General features: G+C 41.5%; 1 protein-coding gene across 6 annotated transcripts; it reads left to right on the top strand.

The window, feature by feature from the left end:
* Window positions 1-547: 547 nt before the first annotated feature.
* On the top strand, window positions 548-21,190 carry ODF2 (outer dense fiber of sperm tails 2). 6 transcript variants are annotated; one of them, XM_066980838.1, is made up of 21 exons: window positions 834-884; window positions 2,891-2,975; window positions 3,699-3,852; window positions 5,168-5,293; window positions 6,293-6,463; window positions 7,446-7,612; window positions 8,307-8,436; window positions 8,756-8,887; window positions 9,817-9,891; window positions 10,880-10,951; window positions 11,539-11,655; window positions 12,965-13,150; window positions 13,982-14,091; window positions 14,765-14,900; window positions 15,635-15,745; window positions 16,211-16,315; window positions 16,841-16,999; window positions 17,902-18,002; window positions 18,554-18,716; window positions 19,068-19,193; window positions 19,810-21,190. In XM_066980838.1, exons 3-21 carry the CDS (start codon window positions 3,745-3,747, stop codon window positions 19,981-19,983), a joined length of 2,469 nt encoding a protein of 822 aa, XP_066836939.1. In that variant the 5' UTR covers window positions 834-884; window positions 2,891-2,975; window positions 3,699-3,744; the 3' UTR covers window positions 19,984-21,190. The 6 variants fall into 6 exon arrangements, 5 of the variants coding, with proteins under 5 accessions (XP_066836941.1, XP_066836937.1, XP_066836938.1 ...); XM_066980836.1 differs by lacking the exon at window positions 3,699-3,852 and having other exon boundaries at window positions 655-884; XM_066980839.1 differs by lacking the exon at window positions 834-884 and having other exon boundaries at window positions 3,684-3,852.
* The last annotated feature ends 223 nt before the right edge of the window (window positions 21,191-21,413 follow it).

Here is a 21,413-nt window from a genome sequence, read left to right as displayed (position 1 = left end):
CGCAGTGACTTGCACTTCGTGAGTTGGGGGGTAGCTTTATTTGTATAACAACAGCCGTTGTGATAGTTCTATTGTTTTTTCCCCTAAATGTACAGAAATGGAAGAAATATCAGCAGGAAAACTAGTTACAAATTCAGTTATACGCTGGGGAGAAAGAGAATGTTTACAGTAAAACCAGCTGGTTTGGTGCTTTTTTTTTGTCATGACTCACTGCATTTGTTAAAGGTGTTCTGTAGTACCAAAAGAACAAAGTTCGGGTGGGCGATGTTTGTTGGTTTTATTTATTTATTGTACTGAAGGCACAACAGGAGTTTGAAGAACCCCTCTATGGCACCTAGAGAAGCGTCCAGAGCCTCTCGAGAGCCAGAACACGCTGAGCTGCCACCTGAAGCCTCCCCAGCTCCTTGTAGCGACCTGAGCCGCGCTGGGGCTTCGTCGCACGGGGGCTCTGCCCCTCTCCCCGGGGCCGTCAGCTCGGCGGGGCCGGGCCCCCCGTCAGAACCCGCCGGGCCCCCGTCAGAACCCGCCGCTCCCTGTGAGGAGCCGCGCGGCGCTCTGCGGGGCCCGCCTCGCGTCGCCGTGGCGACGGGGCCGGTTGCGGGGCGGGGCGGTGCCCTTGTGACGCGGCGGCGGGAGGGGCGGGGCCGCCGGCAGGGTTTGAATCGCCCAATGGGGGAGCCGCGGGCGGCGGCGGCGCGGCGGCGGCCCCGGAAGTGCGGCGGCGGCGGCGGCTCGGGCTCGTACCCGTGGTGCTGCCTGCAGCCGCCCGCCGCGCCCCGCAACAACCGCGGGCTCTATGGCAGCGCCGCCCGCCGCCTCGCCGCCGCCGGCGAGGACAGCCTGAGGAGGCAGCGGCTGTCCGACGCCGCGTTCGGCCCTTCATGGTGAGGGAGGGGGCCGCCGGGAGGGCGCGGGGAGGGCCGGGACCCCCCCCCCCCGCTCCCTCCCCGGTACGGCTCCTCCCCGCCGTGGCAGGAGGTGTGAGGGGGGCGGGAGGCGTGAAACGCAGAGCGGGAGGCGGCCCTAGCCTCGGGACGGGCTGCACCGGGCTCTGTGCCGCCGGCATCCCGGGAACCCCCGGTAGAACCCGGCGTGACTCCGAGCTGCCGGTCCCGGCTCGGAGCAGGAGGCCGGACCCGGGAGCGGGCCCTCACGGGTTCTCTGAGAAGTCCCCAGAGAGGGCGGGAGGAGTTACTCGGACTTCGGCAATAAACTTCCTTGGTGCTGGGGAGAGCTGGCCGACAGCTCCGGAGTTTTCGTTCGTGGCGATTCAGCTGCCGTGAAGTTCTCAGCGCTGTGGCTGATGTGCGCTTCTGAGCCCGAGGAGCTGCGCCCTTCCTCGGGAAGGAGGGGGTGAAAACGCCCAGCTGTGTTTGCAGCTCTTCGGAGCCAGAAGTGGGGGAATCCTGTTACTTCAGAAAACTCTCGCTTCCTTTTTCTCATGATTTTCGTGAATTGCTTTTCATGATTTGCTCCTGACTCTGCACTCAAGAATGTTAAGCGTTGGACTGACAGCTTTACAGCAAGCAGCAGGACAAGCTCCTGCAAAGTGGATTTTGATGACGCATTGCTCATGGAGTAGATCTTGCCTCATTGTGACTTTTTAAAACCCAAACCGTTCTAGTGCAAGTCCATAGCATACACATTCATATTTTAGAGTAACATTTATCTGTTTCTACTTCTAATTCTGTAGTATCATAGTGATCCACTGAGATTAATCAATTCGTATATAGATCCTTTTCCCACTGACTTGTAGAATAGGATAGTTCTGACTACATTTCTGGCATTAATTGTCCTGGTGTTTACGTAGCCCTCCTTTCCTGTCATGTCAAATTCAGATAAAAAGTATGAGGACAGTAGTTTAGCGTGTTTTTTCCTCAGTTGTACAAGTAATTCTTACTCTAAGTTAGGTGAAACTGTTAATAACTTTGATTAATGTTCATCCAATGTCTATTGCTGTTGCATTACTATGTTAGTAATCAAAACTTGACATTTTTATAAGGTGATATAACATTATTAGTTTTATTTAGAGCAGGTTATTACACGAACCTTGACAAGTTGAGAAATTAATCAGGAGCTCTAAAGAGTCATCTAAATTCTGTTCTAGCAGAGGTATTGTCTAAAATCCCGCTGTACTTCATTACAAGTAACGCTTTACTTGTAACACGTGTTGTTATGTAGCAAATTGTGAAGGAGTGCTTCCATGAGATTAGCAGCTAAGCCCTTTATAACACCACGCTAATAGCTCTACTCCCGCCATGCACAGCAGCCCTTGGAGGTCCCTCCTCCCTCGCTCTCATTTCAAGTCCCCTAGGTAGTACCAGGCAAGCAGCTGCTTGCCGTTTGGTTCTGTGTACAAATACACGTTTGCTGAGTAGCACTGAGAACTTGTATTGCAGGCTATTTTTTTTTTTTTTAATTCTCCAGTTTAAGCACAGATTTTGATGCCTTCTCTGCATACAGAGCTAAACCTAGGATGTTGACATTTCTGTTAAGTTTTGTTGGTGTTGGCAGGATTTAGGATGGTGTGGGACTTTAGAGGGAAGGGAGAAGTACAGGTGCCTTTAAACTGTTCAAGCCTGATTTCCTTATGAAACTGGTTAAAAGGGGCACTTACAACTGTAACTGAGTTTGGGTGAGCTCATCTTATGTAATCCAACAAAACGTTTTCTGTTGTTTAAACCAGCTTTCAGCATCAGTGTGTAAGGAATGATAATTTCTTTCTCTATCCTCTGCTTATAGAGGAAAGCACTGACACACCAACTTCTGGTGTTTAGGTTCATACATACAATAAGTTTGAGTCTGCACATTGCCTTAATTTGAAAAGAAGAGGTTGCTCAGAAATTGGCAGTCTTCCCTATTAGTGGTCATTTTATTATTTCTGCACCAGGTTTCCCTCAACCATCAAAAATGAAGTGACTTCAGTCTCTGCACAGGGCACACTGTCAAGAGGAGCTAAAAGCCTTACAATAACTGTAAGTATACCTAAGCTGACATAAACTGCTGCTGGTGGAATTTTATAAAATTTTCAATTGCATTATATTGAGGAACCATTACCTCAAAAAGAGGATCATGTCCAAAACTGGTTTCTTTAGCTTTGTGTCTTCCTTTTGTGTGTTGTGTTAGGCAATGTTAAGGTTACGCATGCAATTAATGTAGGGATTTGTAAATATACGCATCACTGTGAGATAATCTGAAGAAAAAATATCAAAAAGCTTTTAAGCATTTGTTTAACTTCAAAAAGACTCTTGAAGTTAAGCACATATGAAAGAGTTTGCAGGTTCGGGGTTTTAGGATGGAATAATCTCATGGTTTCCTCTTGATTTTTTTCATCTGAACTGTTGAATGAATGCTTTCCCTCTGTCTCTAATTTGTGTTCGGACTCTGATGGTGTTGGCTACTGGAGCCCTTGCTTTGCTCACTTGCTCTAAGACTTGGAACTCCAGTGACTCTTACAGGCATCCTCTGTCACTCCAACTGTTTGGTCTTTAATAGCTGTGTTAAAAGCAGGAAATACCAGAAGTAGAGAGATTGTGTGTGTTAATCTCTTTACAGCAATATAGCATACTGTTCAAAATGGCAGATGAATGGCTACTGAAATGGCTACTGAAAGAAAGCTCAAACTGTAACCACAGCTGGCCACTGTTGCTCTCTGGCACAGAGGAAAATGTTGTTATTTTCAGTCTCCTTATTCACAGGTTTCCTTTCCTTGTATTGCCCTTTCCCATTTGTGGGAGAAGAGCCATGAAGAACCGTTCCTCATCTCCCCCTTTGCACGTCCATGTGGATGAAAACACCCCTGTCCATGTCCATATTAAAAAGGGTCAGAAAAACACACCTGCAAAATGCCAGGTAGGAGTGTGCAGCTGGGTGTTTGTAGGGGCTATGGAGGAAACAGTGGGTCCTAGAAGCACCACCAAATCTTCAAGGTCTGCTTTACCTTTATGTTAGAACTGGAAGACTTTCTGCCTTGTTAACTGTGCATATTCAGTGGTGAATTTTCAGTAATATGTTTTCTCTGTTTAAAGTGTTTTAAGTATGGTATAGAATAAATAGTTTTCATGTTTAAGTGTATGATTATGAGGGGTATTGCTTCCAACGTGATGTAGTTTGGGGGATTTTTTCCTTGTGTTTTCTGAATTTGTGTCCTCGTAAAGGTTTTTCTTTGGTTTCATCCCTGTTTTTGAAGGAGGGGCTTGGAGTAAGGTAGTACCCAAGTGTTTCAAATTCTATCTTAATTGTATTAAAATAAATGCCTTTAGAAGAAAAGGGTTTGCATTCAAACCATCTTCTGGCATTAAGCACCCTGTCAGTCTGCTGAGCTACGCAGCAAAGAAAGATCTCTTCGTATCCATATCAAGAGTAGACAAGAGGCAATACTGAAGTTGCCTCATTCTTCCTTGTGTCTGCAGACATCGTGTTCCAAATTCTCTGTTAATTTGGTCTCTGTTGCTAATGGCAAGTATAATGGGGCAGGGTCTGACAATGAAGTCAGTGCCTCCTATTAATTAATTCCTAATAGGGTGTGTTAGAATATCTATTTTTTTCTCATCAAAGGTTAGAACTGTGCAAAAACACTTTAATTTTCCTCCAGATAGAGCATCTCAAGTTCAAGACAAATGTGGATCTACCCATTGACTGCAAAGCAGGGAAAACATTTCAAGGGTTTTTCATAACTGTGCCATTCTTTTTTCTCTGGTAGTGCTGTTGTCAAATGATACAGCTGCTCTTTTGTGAGATGAATTTGGAACAGAGAAGGGATCTGCCAGGTTGTTCCTTCTGCATGTGAATGGGCTGTATTGCAGTATTTTTTGTGTATCTCCATACAGAGGAGGCTTCCTTCCCCATCCCCTCTCCCCAAATCTTCCACCCCTGGCCTGCTGGATAAGGTTTTCATCACAAGTGCATATATTCTGGTGATATAACAGAATAGCTATGTGATAAGTAATGAAAGTCTAGCCACACTGTCAAGTGAATATGCAATAACCTTTTCTTCTGGCTGGTGTTAGCCTCCTCTGATAGCTGCTCGCTCATCTGATCTGATGTATGACGTCAAACACTGTGATAGTTTTGCATGAATGATCTTCCATTTGTTTTTGCAGCACAAACTGTAAATGTTTTTAGAAGTCGTAGTGATTTATCTTATTTTCTCTTTTCTGTTCTTCAGCAAAAGCAAAAACAGAAAATGAAAGGGAATACCGTGAATGCACGCCGAACTGTCCAGGTGAAAACTAAAGCCCCCTGGATGCCCCCGGGCAAAACATCTGTCCTGGAGTCCGCCTACAAATGGGAGGTACGGCTGAGTTTGCTCTTAAAAGCAAGCTTTCAGCTTTAGCTGAGGTTGAAGAGAGCACTTAGGTAATGTTATGATGGAGGGAGCTGGGCTGATCTGAAAGAATCCTGCCATCACATGCGATCCATTTTAAGTATCTCATACACATCCTTTTCACTTTTTAGTATAGAAAAATAGGGAATTCATCAGCGTCTTGGCCATCTCATACCTTTCTATTTGTAGAAGCCAGACAAGTTTGTTTGTTTGTTCGCTGTATTTACCATTGATGTGGCCTCACCTGGAATATTGTGTGCAGTTCTGGGCTCCGCAATTTTAAAAGGATGTTGAGATACTTAAATGCATCCAGAGGAGGGCAACAAAGCTGGTTAAAGGGCTGGAAGGCACGTCCTATGAGGAGGAACTAAGAACACTTGGTTTTTAAACTTGGTGAAAAGAACGTTGAGGGGTGACCATGTTGTTCTCTTCGACTGAGATGGGGAAGTGGAGAGGGAGGTGCTCACCTTTACCTGGTGGTGTCTAGTGATAGGATGCATGGGAACAACTCAAAGCTGCATCAGGGAGGTTCAGTCTAGACGTTAGGAAAAATTCTGTATTGAGAGGGTAGTTAGGCACTGGAACAGGCTTCCTAGAGAGGCAGTCGATGTCCTATGCCCATTCGTGTTTGAGGCATTTGGTTAACGCTTAATGATATGTTTTAATATTAGGTCATCCTCAAAGTCGTCTGACAGTTTGGCTTAATGACCTTTGTAGCTTCCTTCCAACTGAAACTATTGTATTCTATTTAACTGTACTACTCCCCTTCAAGATCTCATTTTTGCTGTTACTAGTCTTCTGAAGCATATTCTTTTTCATTGTGGTGATGTAACCTTTTCCTTCTTTTTCTATTTTAGTCTTTCCACATTGTCTCTATTTCTGGTATGTAGTCTAGGGAGTTAGAGAATACTGTTTATAACTTTATATTTAAAAAAAAAAAGATGTCCATTATTGATTTTCTACTAGGGACCAACTCACCGCCTGGAAATTACACCTCCAGATTCAGAAAAAATGCTGTCAGTATTGCGTCTGAGTGATCTCTCTACAGACGAGGAGGATGCTGTTTGCTGCAAAATGAACGAATATGAAAAGAAGATAGATAGCCTGATGAACACAGTGGGAACACTGAAGAATGAGGTGAGGAGACAACATAAAGTCCTGCAGATTCAGCCTCTGTAGCTGATCATTTGGCAACAGGAAGCTGGAGTCTTGGTGAAATGGAAGACTACTCAGCTCATTGGTTAGCTTGCTTAAAGAAATCAGTCTGAGTTGTTTAGAAGATCTGAACTAGTTTAGTGAGAAATTCACTAGGTCATACTATGAAACGTTTTTAAACTGTATCCATTTAATAGAGTATTGCTGTGCTTTAGTTTCCAAATAATCATTCTTCTCATCAAACATGAAAACTGAAAATTGGTCATTTCAGAAGGTGAAAAAAACAGCTGGATGTTGTTCTATTGTCAAAGAATCCACTTATTCCACAAGATTGTTTCTTCTGATTCTGTTTTGAAATACACAGCCCAGTGATGTTGTGTTTTCCAGCTAAATAGCCTCTTTTGTACTTGACGCTATTTAAAAAATGGACAGGAGGGGTTTCCAGATTTCATAAGGTGCTCTATGGTGGTGGTTAACTGCATTTCTTTCCTCCGAGTTTACACTGAGGGTAGGAAATCTTGTATTCTTATTATTTTATGCAAAACTATGTGAAGTTCAAATTAGTAAATAAGAATAGAATTTATTCTTAGTAAGCCTTTTCTGTTCTATTTATGCTACAAAAATTAATGGAATTACTTGCATAATTGTTAAACAAAAATTTGTTTTGCTACTTTTAATGAGTGAATTGAATCTAAGTGTTCGGTGATATTGCCTAATTAAATCTGTGATGTAAGATCACATTCATTTTGTTAGCTTTAATTCTGTACATGCCAGGAAATCTCAAGTGACCTCTGCTGCTGCAAAAGGAAACACGTCTGGTGCACTAATTCAACCTCCTTTTGTATTTTCTCTTCTTGCACATCTTCAACTGTTTGCAGTGCTCTTATCTGCCAAGTGGGATGCATGTGCCATTCATGAGTCAAGTTCAGGTTTATTGTAAGTTCTATTTACATGTCTTTATCAGGCCAAGATGCATAAAAAGGAGCACCAGCAGCAAATGACAAAGCGTCTCCTTGAGGAGCAGAAAGAAGAATTGAATGAGGTCACACAAGAGCTGGTAGAAACAGAGCATGAGAATACACTGCTCAGGCGCAATATTGAGCGCATAATGGAAGAGAAAGATCTGACTGTGTAAGAAACCTCCTGTTCTCCACTGTTACTGCAGTTAGTTGTATTTACAGGATGCCTACCTCCTTATTGCTAATGTTAATTGAGGTTGAAGTTTGTACCCAGGGTTGCAGTGCTGCAGAAGAACTGATGCTCTTGGGTTTTTTGTCCTCATTTGGAAAGGGTATTTTGAATGGCAGTAGCTGCAGAGAAGGGCTCTAGCATGGTCATTGGAATGGGAAAAAAACTACTCTGTCAGGAAACTGAAAGAGGTTGGCTTGTGTGGACTGCTGTAGGGTCATCCTAGCTGTGCAGTTCATATTTTGAAGGTTAAAGAGATGCTGTTTGTAATGTGATGGTGTTGGTACAACAACACATGAATAAAAAAAAATATGGAGGTGAATATTAGAAGAGAATTTCTGGCACAGGATTGGGTTTTGGCTTTAATTGTGTACAGGCTTTGGTATGAGCCCAGTTTGTCCCATCTAAATTCCTGTTTCATAGTTGTGTTCCTAGCAAGCTCTTGGAGCCTACTTAGAGTCTGCAGTCAGAAAAAACTTCCACACTGAAGGGGGTTGAATCTTAGGTACTATTTCTTTAGAGCTTTTATCCTGTGATTAGAGGGGTTTTGTCTGCTTTACCTCAAACAACTGTGTATTCATACTGGTTGGTACAGCTGTCAAAGTTTATTGTTTCTCTAATTGCTAAATTACTGCAGGCTACAGAAGAAGTACTTGCAGCGTGAGAAAGAGTGCCTGATGTCCAAGCTGAGTGAGGTTGAGAGGGATGGAGAAGCAGCAGCCAGACAGATCCATGCCCTGAAAAATACAATTGGGAGACTCAACATTGTAGGTGTTTTTTTTTTTTTTTTGCTTTTTTGTTCTTTCCTTTGTTTTGTTGTGCTGTTCTGTGGCTGTCTTAAAAACGTAATGTTGCAATTGCTGACCCACCAAAACCATAAGGAGAAATGGAGGGATTTAATTTGGTTAAGGTGTTTGCTAGATCTCTTTAGAAACTGGATGTTTATTTGTAGCATTCAGCCACCTTCTCACCTTCTGCACAGATGGTGCTGAACATTGCAATGCTTCTGCTTTTAGCAGCGTATGTTAATTCCAGAGTTTGAGACATTTCGTGTGAACAATATTGTTTTATTTTTTCCTCCTCTAGGAGAAACACATGAGCAGCTCAGACATTAACACACTGACAAGACAAAAAGAGCTGCTGCTACAGAAATTGAGTACCTTTGAAGAGACCAACCGGACACTCCGAGAGCTTCTCAGAGAGCAGCATAACCAGGAGGTGAGCAGTACTGTGTGCTTCAGCTTGGATGATTACCAAAGGCAATATTGTCTTCTGGACTGAAAATGGAACTTGAATTTGAGAGCTCTTAACTCTTTTTCCTAACGCTGCCATTGACTGTGTGTCATAAAGGATGGATTGTTTTCTTTATCCCTACCTGCCTCATTACAGTAAGACTGGCTTTTCTGCTGTGGGGATGTTAGAACATATGTCTTTGACTGCATTAAAAGGTATAGGGCTCTACTGTGTTGCTGACTCTTTTTCATTTGGATACAGATGTATCTGCAGGTCTTAGACTTGTGTCTGAAGAATAACTCCTGTGGTTATATCTTCAGCATCTGTGCCAACATTTTGGCTTATCATGCTAGTCTGAAATGTTACTGCTATACTGTTGTGTTGGCTAAAGCCTGAGGACTAGATGTTGCCTCAGCTAATGGGAGCATGAGGATTTTCAGAACTTTATTTTCGTAGGCTGGATTTCAAAAGCAATGTCAGAAACTGTTAACAGTTCTGTACTGTTTGTACAGAACAATTCTGTATAGTTTGCAAAAGCACTGCAGAATGAAACTGCTGTGCTTCCTGTAGTTGGTAGTTTCTTTGAGCAAAAGCAGGCCAATGGTAACTGTTTTCTCAGCCACAAGTGAGACTAGAGAAAAGGACTGAGTTCTTCTATGTGACCTTCCCCAAATAACGAGAAAGATCTGAAAGATCTTAATTTGCCATTGTGCTTTTTATTATCATCTGTGTCTGGGAGAACTGGGAAAGCTTTTTGAGATAGGTGGTGATATGTGAAATATTTAGCTAATTTAATACTTGAGAATTGCTGCTGCAACATGGGGAAGATGGTTGATTTTCCCACTTACGTCTAAAGAATATGTAAAAAGCAGACTTTTTATTAAAACGTTTTTCCTCCCCTATTTCTTTTGCAGAAAGATGCTCAGAAGATGTTGGAGCAGCAAGGTGTACTGTTGAAAAGGCTTGCTGACTCAGATGCAGAGAAAGTGGTAAGCAAACAAAAACAACTTTTTCTGCAGAATGGTAAAGCAGAGAGAGCTAAATTGTAACCTCTTCTTTGTCTGTATTCAGCCATCAAGTTTTACACTAATCCTTTTAGACCAGTAAAAATATCCTGTTTTTTGTAGTAATCAGAGCCCCTATATTGCCCCTCTGGTTAACAACCTACATTACAAAGCAGATAGATTTTCAGAGCCTTTCATGTATAGGGCTTAGAATGGGGATTTCACAGTTGAGACCTACATATAAGAACACCATTATGGTTTACAGTATTCAGCTATGAAGAACAGTTTTGGATACTTAAGCTTGGTCTCATCATGTTCAGTTCAAGCACAAATTATTCTGCTTGCCTTTTCTGTATAGTACTGAATGTACAAACCAAGAATTGTACTACACGTTTCTTTAAAAAGAAATCTCTGGGGGTGGCAGAGAAAAAAGTATCTGCTACAAAAAATACCCCTGACAGTTGGGACAACATTCTTCAGTTTGGATATCATCTTAGTGTTTCTGTATGTTTCTCATGTTATCCTTAGAGGTATCAAAGCATAAAGAGGATAAGCTTTCTGTTCCTGCTTCTGTCACTGAATGAGTGAATGACCTGGTACCAGATTTTTTTTCCCTGTTTATTTATCTGTAAACTGAGAAAAGTGTTCTTACATTGCCAGAAGTTAGAAAACTAGCCGTGAGACATGGGCAGTGTCCTTTCTCATCTGTGGTGTTTATAATCGTGCCAGGTCCTGTGGTATCCATAGGATATCCCATGCCCTGTTACAGAAATGTATGCATTTCCCTTTTGCTTTCTGCTTGAGGAGACTGCAGACTGTTTTTCTGAGACTCAGGATGCTGTTGCTGTGGTTACCAGACAGAGAGTGCTGTAGATCAGAGGGTCTCGGGAGGGAGGCAATTACACCTCTTTTTCTCCACCTGCCAAGCTGATTGCATTTGTTATTTAAAATCTGAGTGGTGTTTGTTTTCCAGCAACTTCAGATGAGGCTTCAGGAGAAAGAACAAGAGGTGGACGATCTTATCATTCAAATACAGGCAGAGAAGGTACTTCCCTCTTTTTGTTCTTCCCTCTCTGCTCCACTCTCCAGTTCCGCAGAACCACAGATAGTCCAAAATATGGATTTGTGCTTGGGTACAATTACTTTATAAGGGATCAGATGGTTGCTTTGCTTTTAAAACTAGACAGATAAGCTACCTATTCCCGCACAGCTGTAGATTCGATATTCTGCTAATAAAACACCAATCACGAAGATTAATAGGTAGTAGTATCTCTTTGTTTGGGTTTGTCACCAAATTGCCTTTCTGTTTAAGGTCCTGGTTGATTCCAGATGTCAAATTCCTGTAGGTCCCTCCATTTAGAAAGTAAAAGGCAAGTGTACTGGATAAGACCAGACATGAAGGATGCTTTGCTCTAGAACAAATCTTTCAGGCCAGTCATTCATAAGATAATGTAAAAGAAATGCCTGGTTTTTTTGTTGCCCATTTTGTTGGAGAAGAGGAGCTGTGAAGGTCCATCGAAAGTGGAGGTGGCTGGAGATAGTATCAGAGTTCTTCACTGAATGGCTACATGTTAAAAAGTGTTCCTTCTATTAACTAGCTGAAGAAAAACGTGTCACTTGCATCTTATTTAGGACCAGGCAAAGACAGCAAGTGAACTCTCAAAATCTATGGAGGCTGTGAGAGGCCATTTACAAGCACAGCTACGAAATAAAGAAGCTGAGAACAACCGTCTGACTGTACAGATCCGGGTAGGTTTTCAGTGGTCCCTGGAGACTGACTGTTCATTTATACTCACGAGCTGAATCCACTGGCAAGGGAAGTAGCACTCACCGAGTATTCTTCTTTTCTGTGTCATAGACTGAAATATTGGATGGTGGTGCTTAAGCTGCTAACACATACTGTGACTTTCAAATGAAGTAACAGAAGAAAAAGCTTTTCACTTCTGATGCATGAGGCATAATCGTAACTTTAAGGGCTATGTGCATTTATTACGTTTTTCTTCTGAGTTAAGTACTGTATACTTACTTTAAAAGGTGGTTTTGGTTTAGTCAGGCATCAAGACAGATCACAAACTATTCAATTTGATTTCTGGGAAAATGCTGTGCCGTGAGTTTCTGTATTTGATTGCTCTCGTGCATGCATTTTATAATATTAATGAGGAGGAGAAAGTTCCCCTAATTTATCTTGATCAAAGTCTTATGTTTAGCATATCTGTTGTTGTTATGATGAACATGTGCATGCTAATAATCTAGAAGAGCTTTAATTTTGTTAAGCTATACAGCTGCGTAAAGCAACATTATTATATGCAAATATTTCAATTAATAAAAAGAATATTCTCGGGTAGATCAAAAGACTAGTAGACCAGTATTTATCTTGATCAGGAGAGGCAATCAGTATTCTGGAGAGCAGCTTATGAGAGAGGAAATTTACAAATAGCAATAAATACAGAGATAGATTTAGTTCTGAAGAATTTGGGAGGTCAGTAGATTCACAGTCCTGATTTGCCTCATTTCATTTGAGTTTGAAGGGTGTTTGAGAGTCCACTTTTGATTCTGATATATGAAATCTTTTGTATCGAGGTGGAAATGCTGGAAATAATTTGTGTTTTAAACCTTCTTAGAAACCAGAGATCAGTTACAAAAACTCTCTCGAAGGATTTCTTATTTTTAGCATCTTCAAACTTTTTTTTCCCCATGTTGTTATTTTGTAACTTGCAGTGAAAGGATTTATTTCTGTATGGCTAGAGTAGGCTGTTGCTTTTTGTTACAAGCAGACAACATCGTGGGATGCACTGGGATTGAACATATAGCTTTGATTTCTCTTGCCTTTCTATATGTAGATGGGCATAAATGTTTTTTCAGTCTTTCAGAGGTCGTGCTGACATGTCTGTCCGTGTTAGGACAGGATTAAGCAGGTGCAATGCAAATAGCTATAGGCTAAAGGTTTGAGGTTTTTATGCCTGCCTCTCTCCAGTGTTTCTAGGAAACTAATTGCTGCTTTAGGTATACAGGTATGAGGATAATATTCCCTGTGGTGTGTTTCTTCCTCCTGCTACAGAATCTGGAGCGCAATGAAGCTCAGCATAAGGCAGAGGTGGAACTTATCAAGGAACAACTGAAAGAACTAAGGCAGAAGACAGATCATGATAAAGAGGCCCTGAAGAAAGCCCTCCGTGCACAGAAGGAGCGGGCAGAGCGGAGTGAGGAGTATGCAGAGCAGTTGACTGTCCAGCTAGCAGAAAAGGTATTTGATGATACAGGAGGAGAGACCTCATTTCAGATCACACGTCTAAACCTTTGATTTTTGGTAGCAGCCCCAGGGAGAGTCTCTGCTTTCAACTAATGAGATTTATTTTTGTCTCAATGCTTTGGCCCGTTTATGCTAAGAGTAGAACAAATCCAGTTTTCTCAGCTCTCACTATATTCTCTGCATGTCCTTAACTTAGGACATGCAGTAACTTAGATTATATAAAACTAGCAGATCTGATTTTTTTCACCTAATTCTTCAGAACCATCTGAGGGTTGGCAAAAGCCGATAAAATAAAGCCTTGTGGTTTGGGCTGAAAAGTCTGAATGGAGTCAGTTTTTAATCAAGAAGCTAGTTAGAGCAGAAAAGTACAAAGACTTTGAGATGCACGTCCTGTTGAAAAAGGACTGAAGGCTAAAAGGATTGAAGGATAAAATGACTGAAGAAAAAGTAGCAAAGTTAGGACTAAGACAAATCAGAAGGGAATATGGATATTATGCTACTATTTTTCCCTTGTTTGTAGAATACTAGGGACCAGAGCCACTATTGGAATTTTATCTGTGCTTTGTATTTCTGATCATTTGTTTGCTGCCTTCAAAGACGATTCTGCTTTCCATGATGATATGTCTGTTATCTGACAGTAGTGTTGTAGGAGAACACCTCTCTGTGAAGGATCAGGAAGAATAAACATAAATACTTGTCTTCAATATTTTAAGCTTCAGTGAAGTCTCTGTACATATCATGCTTAGCCATATCAGCATCTCTGTATGCTGTCTGAATATCCAACGTCTAGTGCTATTTTTGTCACGCCTTTCTTTTGTTTGATAGGACAGTTATGTTGGTGAGGCACTGTCTACTCTGGAGTCCTGGAGGAGTCGCTACAACAAAGTAGTGAAGGACAAGAGTGATCTTGAACTGGAAATCGTTACGCTGAACAGGTTAAAATAAGACTAGTATGGAGAAACTGGCATGAGTGGGGATGAGTACCTAGTTCAAGCATAAATTAATTAATTAAATTGAATAATTTAATTGGGTTGTCTGTAAACATCCAAGCAAAACTAGTCCCGTCTATGGGACAGTAGAGTTTGGAGAGGCTGAGAAAGGTGTGGCTTCTGCTGCTGACTTGCCATAGCAAAGGCAGGCTGATCTTTAAATCTCTCTGAACCTTTGCCATTTTGTCACGCTTTGAAATAATTAAGGTTATTTTTCTTTTTAAATGTTTGAGATCCTTGAATGGAAGGGATTAGAAGTTATAGACAGTCTAGTTCATGGCAATTTTGTCGTGGTGGTAAATAAATATGTTGGTATTACTGCAGTATAGTTGTTGCTGCAGTAAAAAATAGGTAGGTATGAGGCAAGAGAGAAATACCTCTTTATCCCATGTATCTTGGAGGCAATGCATTTGAGCTTCAGGGGGACAATTCAAGTCAATTTTGAGTGGGCTAAGAAGACTGAGGTAGTAGAACAGCATAACAGGTAGGTATGTATACATGAACAGAACAGGAATATGAAAGTATAGGGAAAAGACATTGTTTCTGAAGCTTATTTTGAAGGATTAGGTGTCTTATTCTTCCTAGTCAGTTAAGGATTAATTTTCTTTCTCTGTGGCAGCCGTATGGCAGACTTGCTGGAACAGCAGACAACCCTGGAGGATAGGATGCGGGAGGACAGAGACGCCTTGGTGGATAAATTGCATCAACAGACTACAGAGACCACTTCTTTCAAAATGGAGAATGAAAGGCTAAAGGTCAGTGATTCTAGGGATTTGAAGCTGAAATGCTACACAAAGAAGGAGAAATTATAATAAGTTGCTTGGCCTCTGAGGACAGAGCTGAATTGCACCCATTACTGCCATTTAGTTTCAAACCAGTTTCACCATAGCCTGAGTATGATACCTGAAGTATGCTGGAAAGAGACAAAGAAAGTGAGCGAGCATTCTGGGAGGACTGACTTTCTTACAGTTTTTGGTAGAAGTATCTTCAGTCCAAGTACTGTTCCTTCTTCCAGCTGAGATCTTAAGTGTTGTTCTTAATCTTCATGATGCTGGACAGAGAACAAACAACTGTAACTATTCGTGCAGAGAGAATGGTAACCTCTGTAGTAATAATAATAATAAAGAAAAAAGGTGTAATGCCTGGCGTATTTCTCCTGTCATTTCTTTTGCCACTGGTGACTCTGGTGACCTATGTAATTTTCTTCTTGTAAAGCTAGGCATTGATCCAAACAAGGAGTGGTCCTAATCCAAGTAGCACAGCTCGTTCAAGCAAACAGACTGCGCATCCATTCTAAACCCGCGTGCTCTGCTGGCATAAATTTGGCAGTCCACTGAAGTCTGGAAAGTTTATGCTAACTTAAACTGACAAAATCCCTGTTTTGTTGTTTTTCTCTCTTTTTTTTTTTTTTTTCCAAATCTAGACAACGTTAGATGGCTAATTTAACAGTTACTTTGAGGCACTCAATCAAAGATGTTTTCTTTTTCAGGCTAGTGTGGTCCCAATGGAGGAAAAGCTGAACCAAGCACACATGGAAGTACAGCAGCTCAAGAACTCTGTTAGGAACTATGAAGGGTTGATTGAAACCTACAAATCACAGGTAGGCATCTTATTGATTCCTTCAGCACTTGCACAAATGTGTTTTCTCCCCTTACTGCTGTAGTTTATTCTGTAATGTGTTAATCTGTGAATCGCTGTTGGAGGTTGCAGTTTTGTATGGTTTGGGATCTGTCACTTTAGCTTTTTAAAGATAGAGTTAAATAATGAGATTCCTTCTTCTGCCTTTTGGTGTGCTAAATACTATTTCTTGGCAGCTTCTTTTGGGATTTTGGATATTCTGGTAGTTAGGAAAATAAGGCCAAAAGGGAGAATATTTTGGTGGAAAGCCCAAATGAGCCAGACAGGAGAAGCAAAAAGTGAATTTACAAACTTAGTCTGAGATGGTGGTTACTGTGGCAAGAAGTCTGTTGCTGATTCTTGAGCAGTTTCAGTCACTCCAAAGTATAGCACGTTTGCTGAAAACCGTATGTAACAGATGAAGTATGTGCTTTTTTTGTATGCCCAGGTGTTGAAAACCCGAATGGAAGCAGATGAAGTGACAGCAAAACTGGAGAAGTGTGATAAAGAGAACAAGACACTAAAGGATGAAATGAACAAGGAGATCGAACTGGTAATTATTCCTCTAAAGACTGATATGCTGTAGACATTTATGGATTTTAATATTCTCAATATAGTTTAAAATGGCTGTGAATAAAGGGTTATCTGAGTTTGCCTTTCTCGATTAGCTTTTCTCAGGGCCTGTTCATTCTGCAAAATGTATTGAACACATTTAACAGCTTCTTTTTGACTATATGGCATCCTTCAGAGGTGTTTAAATTGAGTAGCCTGTTCTTTGCTGCAGAAATAGTGGCTTAGAACTGTGGGCTATGTAGAATTGCTGCAGAATGACTTCTCCTCATAAAGCAACTTATAATCCTAGTAAAATTGAAGCCCAGGATCCATTGATGCCAAACTGTAAGGGATAGGCTTTTGGAGTAGAAGATGACAGTAGGCTTTGAACAGGCTTTGAACTCCAACACTTGCCTAACTTCCACAGTGCCATCATGGCTGCAGGCTAACAAATTTCACAGAAAGAAACTTTTTAGTCTAGACCTTATGAACATTTGAAAGTTCCTCATATTCTCTTTGACTGTAGGCTCGTAAGCAGTTCCAGAGCCAGCTTGCTGAACTGGAAAAGCTGCCTGAGATCCTAAGGATCACAGAGACGCAGCTGGCAAAATGTCAGGACCAGCTTCAGAGTTATGAGAAGAAGAATGTGGACCTGTCTCTCATCATCGCAGATCTGCGTCAGCGGGTAAGGGACTGGCAGAGAGCACCTGCAACACAGCAATCTGCAAGTCTGAGACCAAGATGAATTTCTAATCGCAGGAAAGTTCAAACTTCATCTCTGTCTGTTCTCGTCTCTTTCTGAAAAGATTAAACGTGCACTGCAAAATAAATGTGTGTGCCATGTCTTTGTGCAAGAAGTTAGCAGGGTAGCTAGAAGCATTCCTTACCGTTTGAAAAGTTTTTAATCCCTTGGTACAGAACCATACTGGGACTTGAATAGCAGCAGTAGCAACACTTGCAAATGCCAACACTCGCTTCTGTTACTTCCATCATCTTGTCAGCTTTCCCTCCCTGTTTTTCTGCTGGTAGTGCTGTCCCAAACCTTGTTTTCCCACCCTGATTTTGGGTTGTTTTCCTAGTCCCTGTTTTTTTGTCCCTGGGAGGACTGTATAGGTGTCACGGGACAATTATAGACAGGCATGACTTGTACAACCATGCCTTAGGACACAGCAAATAACCTTGCAGTCTGACTGTTTTGCTGTGATGGGCTTGGAGTTATAAACCTTCCTGGTATTTAAGTCTCTAGTGTCTGTGTGGGATGCTGTCATGTATATGGCTGTTATTAATGTGTGCGCTTTGCTGTGCTTACAGGTGGCTGCTCTGCATGCAAGCTTTTACCAAGCTGGCTTTTCATGTGCAATATGAAAGAACTTTCTCATACCTTTCCAACCATTAGCGGGAAGCACCAACAAAATGGATGTTAAGTGTGTTTAGTGCTTTGCTTTTCTATCCACTATTCCTTTCCTAGGATCCTGCAGAAAATTATGAATTGAGCATGTTTCCTTCTGGAAAGCCACATACATTTTAGGTGGTTGGTCATGTGTGTAGTGACTATTCTGTAAAGTAACTAATTGCTGTAATTTTTAGATTGAGCTCCAGGGGGACAAAATGGATGTTACAAGAGAGAGGTATCAATCTGCCCAAGAGGAGAAAAAGCAGCTCACCTTGAAGGTGGAAGAGCTAGAAAGGTTAGAAATATTAGGCTCTCTTGTTCTCTTAACCTTTCCTTTCCATCCTCCTTCTATTGAGATTTTTTTTTCAGGAGATGGAAACATCTTCAATGTTTTTCCAGTCCCCCATTTGCCTCCAGGATTTTACACGCTTACTTATCCCACAAGGATCTCTAATCACTAGCTGTCCACTAGAGAGAAAGTTGTAGATTCTTGCAGCACACTTTACAAATATTTTTTAAAAGGACTGTGACCTACACAGCAGATAAACCAGCTCCTTGTTCAATCTAGTCTGATAGTTTTGACATTACTGAACATTACAATATTTTTATCTGTATTTATCAATTCCTTTTAGTGACAACGTCTGGGAAAAGGCAGGTATATGAGTATTCTGTGTTCTTCAGTCTTTGAAATTCTGATTTGAGAAATGAAGAAGTGTTTCTTGGGGCTTGGACTTTTTTGAGGGAGCATGGAATCCTCCGAGACTAGTCAAGACCTAACAAAAAGGCAGACTGAAACATTCTCCATTTAAAATGAATAGGTTTCCTTCCCTTGTTGTCTTAACCCAGAAAACTAGAGACAACGAGCGCCCAGAACATAGAATTCCTTCAGGTCATAGCAAAACGTGAGGAGTCGATCCACCAGTGTCAGCTGCGGTTAGAGGAGAAGACCCGTGAGTGTAGCTCCTTGGCTCGTCAGCTGGAAATGGCCATTGAGGATGCCAAAAGACAAGTAAGTAATTTCTTGGATTTGTGTATTTTCTCAAAACTACCCAGGCTGCGAAAGGAGAATAATGAGAATGCTGGACATTACCTCCTCAGCCTATGATCAAATTCATGAAAATCATCATGTTCAGTGAAATACAAACAGTAAAATGTACTGGTACTGTTTGTCAGCACTTAAACCTTTGAAAAACTGAACCCTGCTTCTCCAGTTTGCAACAGAAGAAAGCCCTAGACTGAGCTGCTGCTTACGTATGTGTCCAATGAAGTTTATAGGGCTTTTGTGGGCAATGGGTTAGGGAAGAATCATTCTTGCATAGACAAACCTTTAACAAGATTGCTATTCTGTTGTTGCATGTAGGTTGAACAAACTCGAGAACGAGCAACATCTAGAGAGAGGGCAGCCCAGTCCAAGGTGTTGGATTTGGAGACCCAGCTGAGTAGGACTAAAACAGAGCTGAACCAGTTGCGTCGGAACAAAGATGACGTGAGTGACTTGCAAGGTGTATTCTTGCTGTGCTGGTAGGGTCCTGGCAGCAATTGAGTCCATAAAAAAGGCCCTATGGATGTGCTGCAAAAACATACAGAACGTGCTCTAATCTCTAAACAAGATTTGCACCAGATGGCATGGGAGATATTGTGACTCCAACTTCACGTACTGTGGTTTGTTATCTGAGAGAGAATGCAATTTTTGTTCTAGAGAAAAGTCTTTCTTCTAGAAGAAAGAAGGGGGGAATCTTTTATAATATCCTGTTTATGCTGCTTGTTTACTTGAGTTTTACTTGGAATTGCGTTGGTATATGAATCAGGTCAAGCTGGTTTTCAGAGAAGAGTGTGTTTAATTCCATAAAACTATAGCTAATCAGTTTTAAAAGCCCACATGATTAGCTGTGTCGTCTCCTGGTTTTTATTGTTGGGTTACTGAATGGAGTTTGGAATGATCAAAAAGAAATGACAAAGGTCATAGCACCATGTATGGTAATGCCATCTACTGCTGTGCTAATTTTTGCTGGCTGCAGCACTTCCTCAGAATAGCTCAAGTTTAATGTGAGTAGAGTGAATGCTGCTGTCTTTCAACCTGTGTTTTGTGCTTCTTTATATAGGCAGAGCGACGGTATGAAAGCCGCCTACAGGATTTAAAGGATCGGTTAGAGCAGTCGGAGAGCACTAATCGCAGCATGCAAAACTACGTCCAGTTCCTCAAGTCTTCCTATGCCAATGTTTTTGGAGAAAGTGCCTTGCTGGGCTCCCCTGGCCGCTCTCGTTCATCTCCATGAGGACAATGCTCTCCCTGTGTCTCTGCATTTAAGCACAAAATGAGCCCTACTTCAAAGCCATATGTTATTTAGAAAAGCGGTTGGCATTTCAGGGTCACATAAGGGAGAAGTTTTTCTCTTTTCCTTACAGCACAAGATGATACAAGGATGGTGGCATATGACTTAAGCGTGTAGAATATCAGCAACGCTGGTTTGGTGTTGGAAGCTGGTATTGCACCGTAAGCTGTGCCCCAAAACCAGATGGTTCTGCATATGATGGAGAAGGATTTCATCCTATATGGTCCTGATGGTCTCAGCTCTTAAAACCTGTCATTGGTTTTAGTTGTGCATTAATGTTTGCAAGAGTTCTTTTTTTCTTTTCATGTTTTTTTTTTTTCCATTCTGCTTCTGTATTGGGAAGATCATATGATGTTTCTGCTTTTCTTTTTATTTTTTTTAAGCTATTTCACATTATATCAATACAGTGGGTGATAGGATGGTGGGAGATGAGTCCACCCACTTCTCACAGAAGTGTGAAGCTGAAAATATCTTAAGTGCCTGGGCTTAACACTTACAAAAGATTATCTCCTGAAGCACCATGGTGTTTGTGAACAGTTTTATACCAGAAATAATGATTTTATTATTTTTTTTACTTGACTCTTGTGTACTCTGTGATCCTCACTTTTTTTTTTTTTATTTTAGTGTGTTGCTAATTTTTGCTTTACTCTTCTCACACTGGTTTCCTGACCCCGAATGTCCCCAGGACTGAGTGAAAACCTTCTGTATTCAAAGACTGCAGTTTAACCTCAGTGGCACTTCAGTTGCTGTCTCAGTGTGAATGCTGTTATGAGTTCAGGTTGTGCATGAAATACTGATTTAGGTCTTAAGCCAATTAAAGAGCAACTGCTGACACTCAACATCTTCATCAAACTGGCCTGCACTTCCTCCTCAAAAATCAGGTCGGTTGATAATGTGTTGAGTCTCAAAAACTTGTTGATTCTTGTGCCCTGTTCTTTCCAATAAATGGTTCTTATGGGGACAAAAATAAGCATTTTTTTAAATCTCTTTTGTATCCTATTTATGTGTGATGTCATTGCGCAGTCTTTGTCATAAAGCTTTTATAAGTAAATCATTAATTGACAGTTCTGTAATTTTGTGTGTCATACTTAAAAATCCTAAAAGGTGCTATGGTGAAAAAACAAAAACAATAAACTATGTTTTAATTGATTATGTTGGAGCGATCCTCTTCGTTATGCTGCGACTAGGGGCTTTGGGGTCTTATTTTGGAAAACAAAACGTGCAAAACCAAAGCGTCCAGGGGCATTTTGTCCGTGCAGGCGAGTAAAATCCGGACCTTTTCAATGCCTCCGCTGCGGCAGCCTCTCCCCCTGCCTGCAAAGCGGAATTACTGCGGTACTTCAGCTTCATCTCCCATCCCACCTCCGCCACCA

This window comes from Anser cygnoides, chromosome 20, assembly GCF_040182565.1.
Source record: "Anser cygnoides isolate HZ-2024a breed goose chromosome 20, Taihu_goose_T2T_genome, whole genome shotgun sequence".
Lineage (NCBI taxonomy): Eukaryota > Metazoa > Chordata > Aves > Anseriformes > Anatidae > Anser > Anser cygnoides.
Note: the sequence above shows the minus strand (reverse complement) of the source record. Positions and strands in the feature narration are given on the sequence as shown.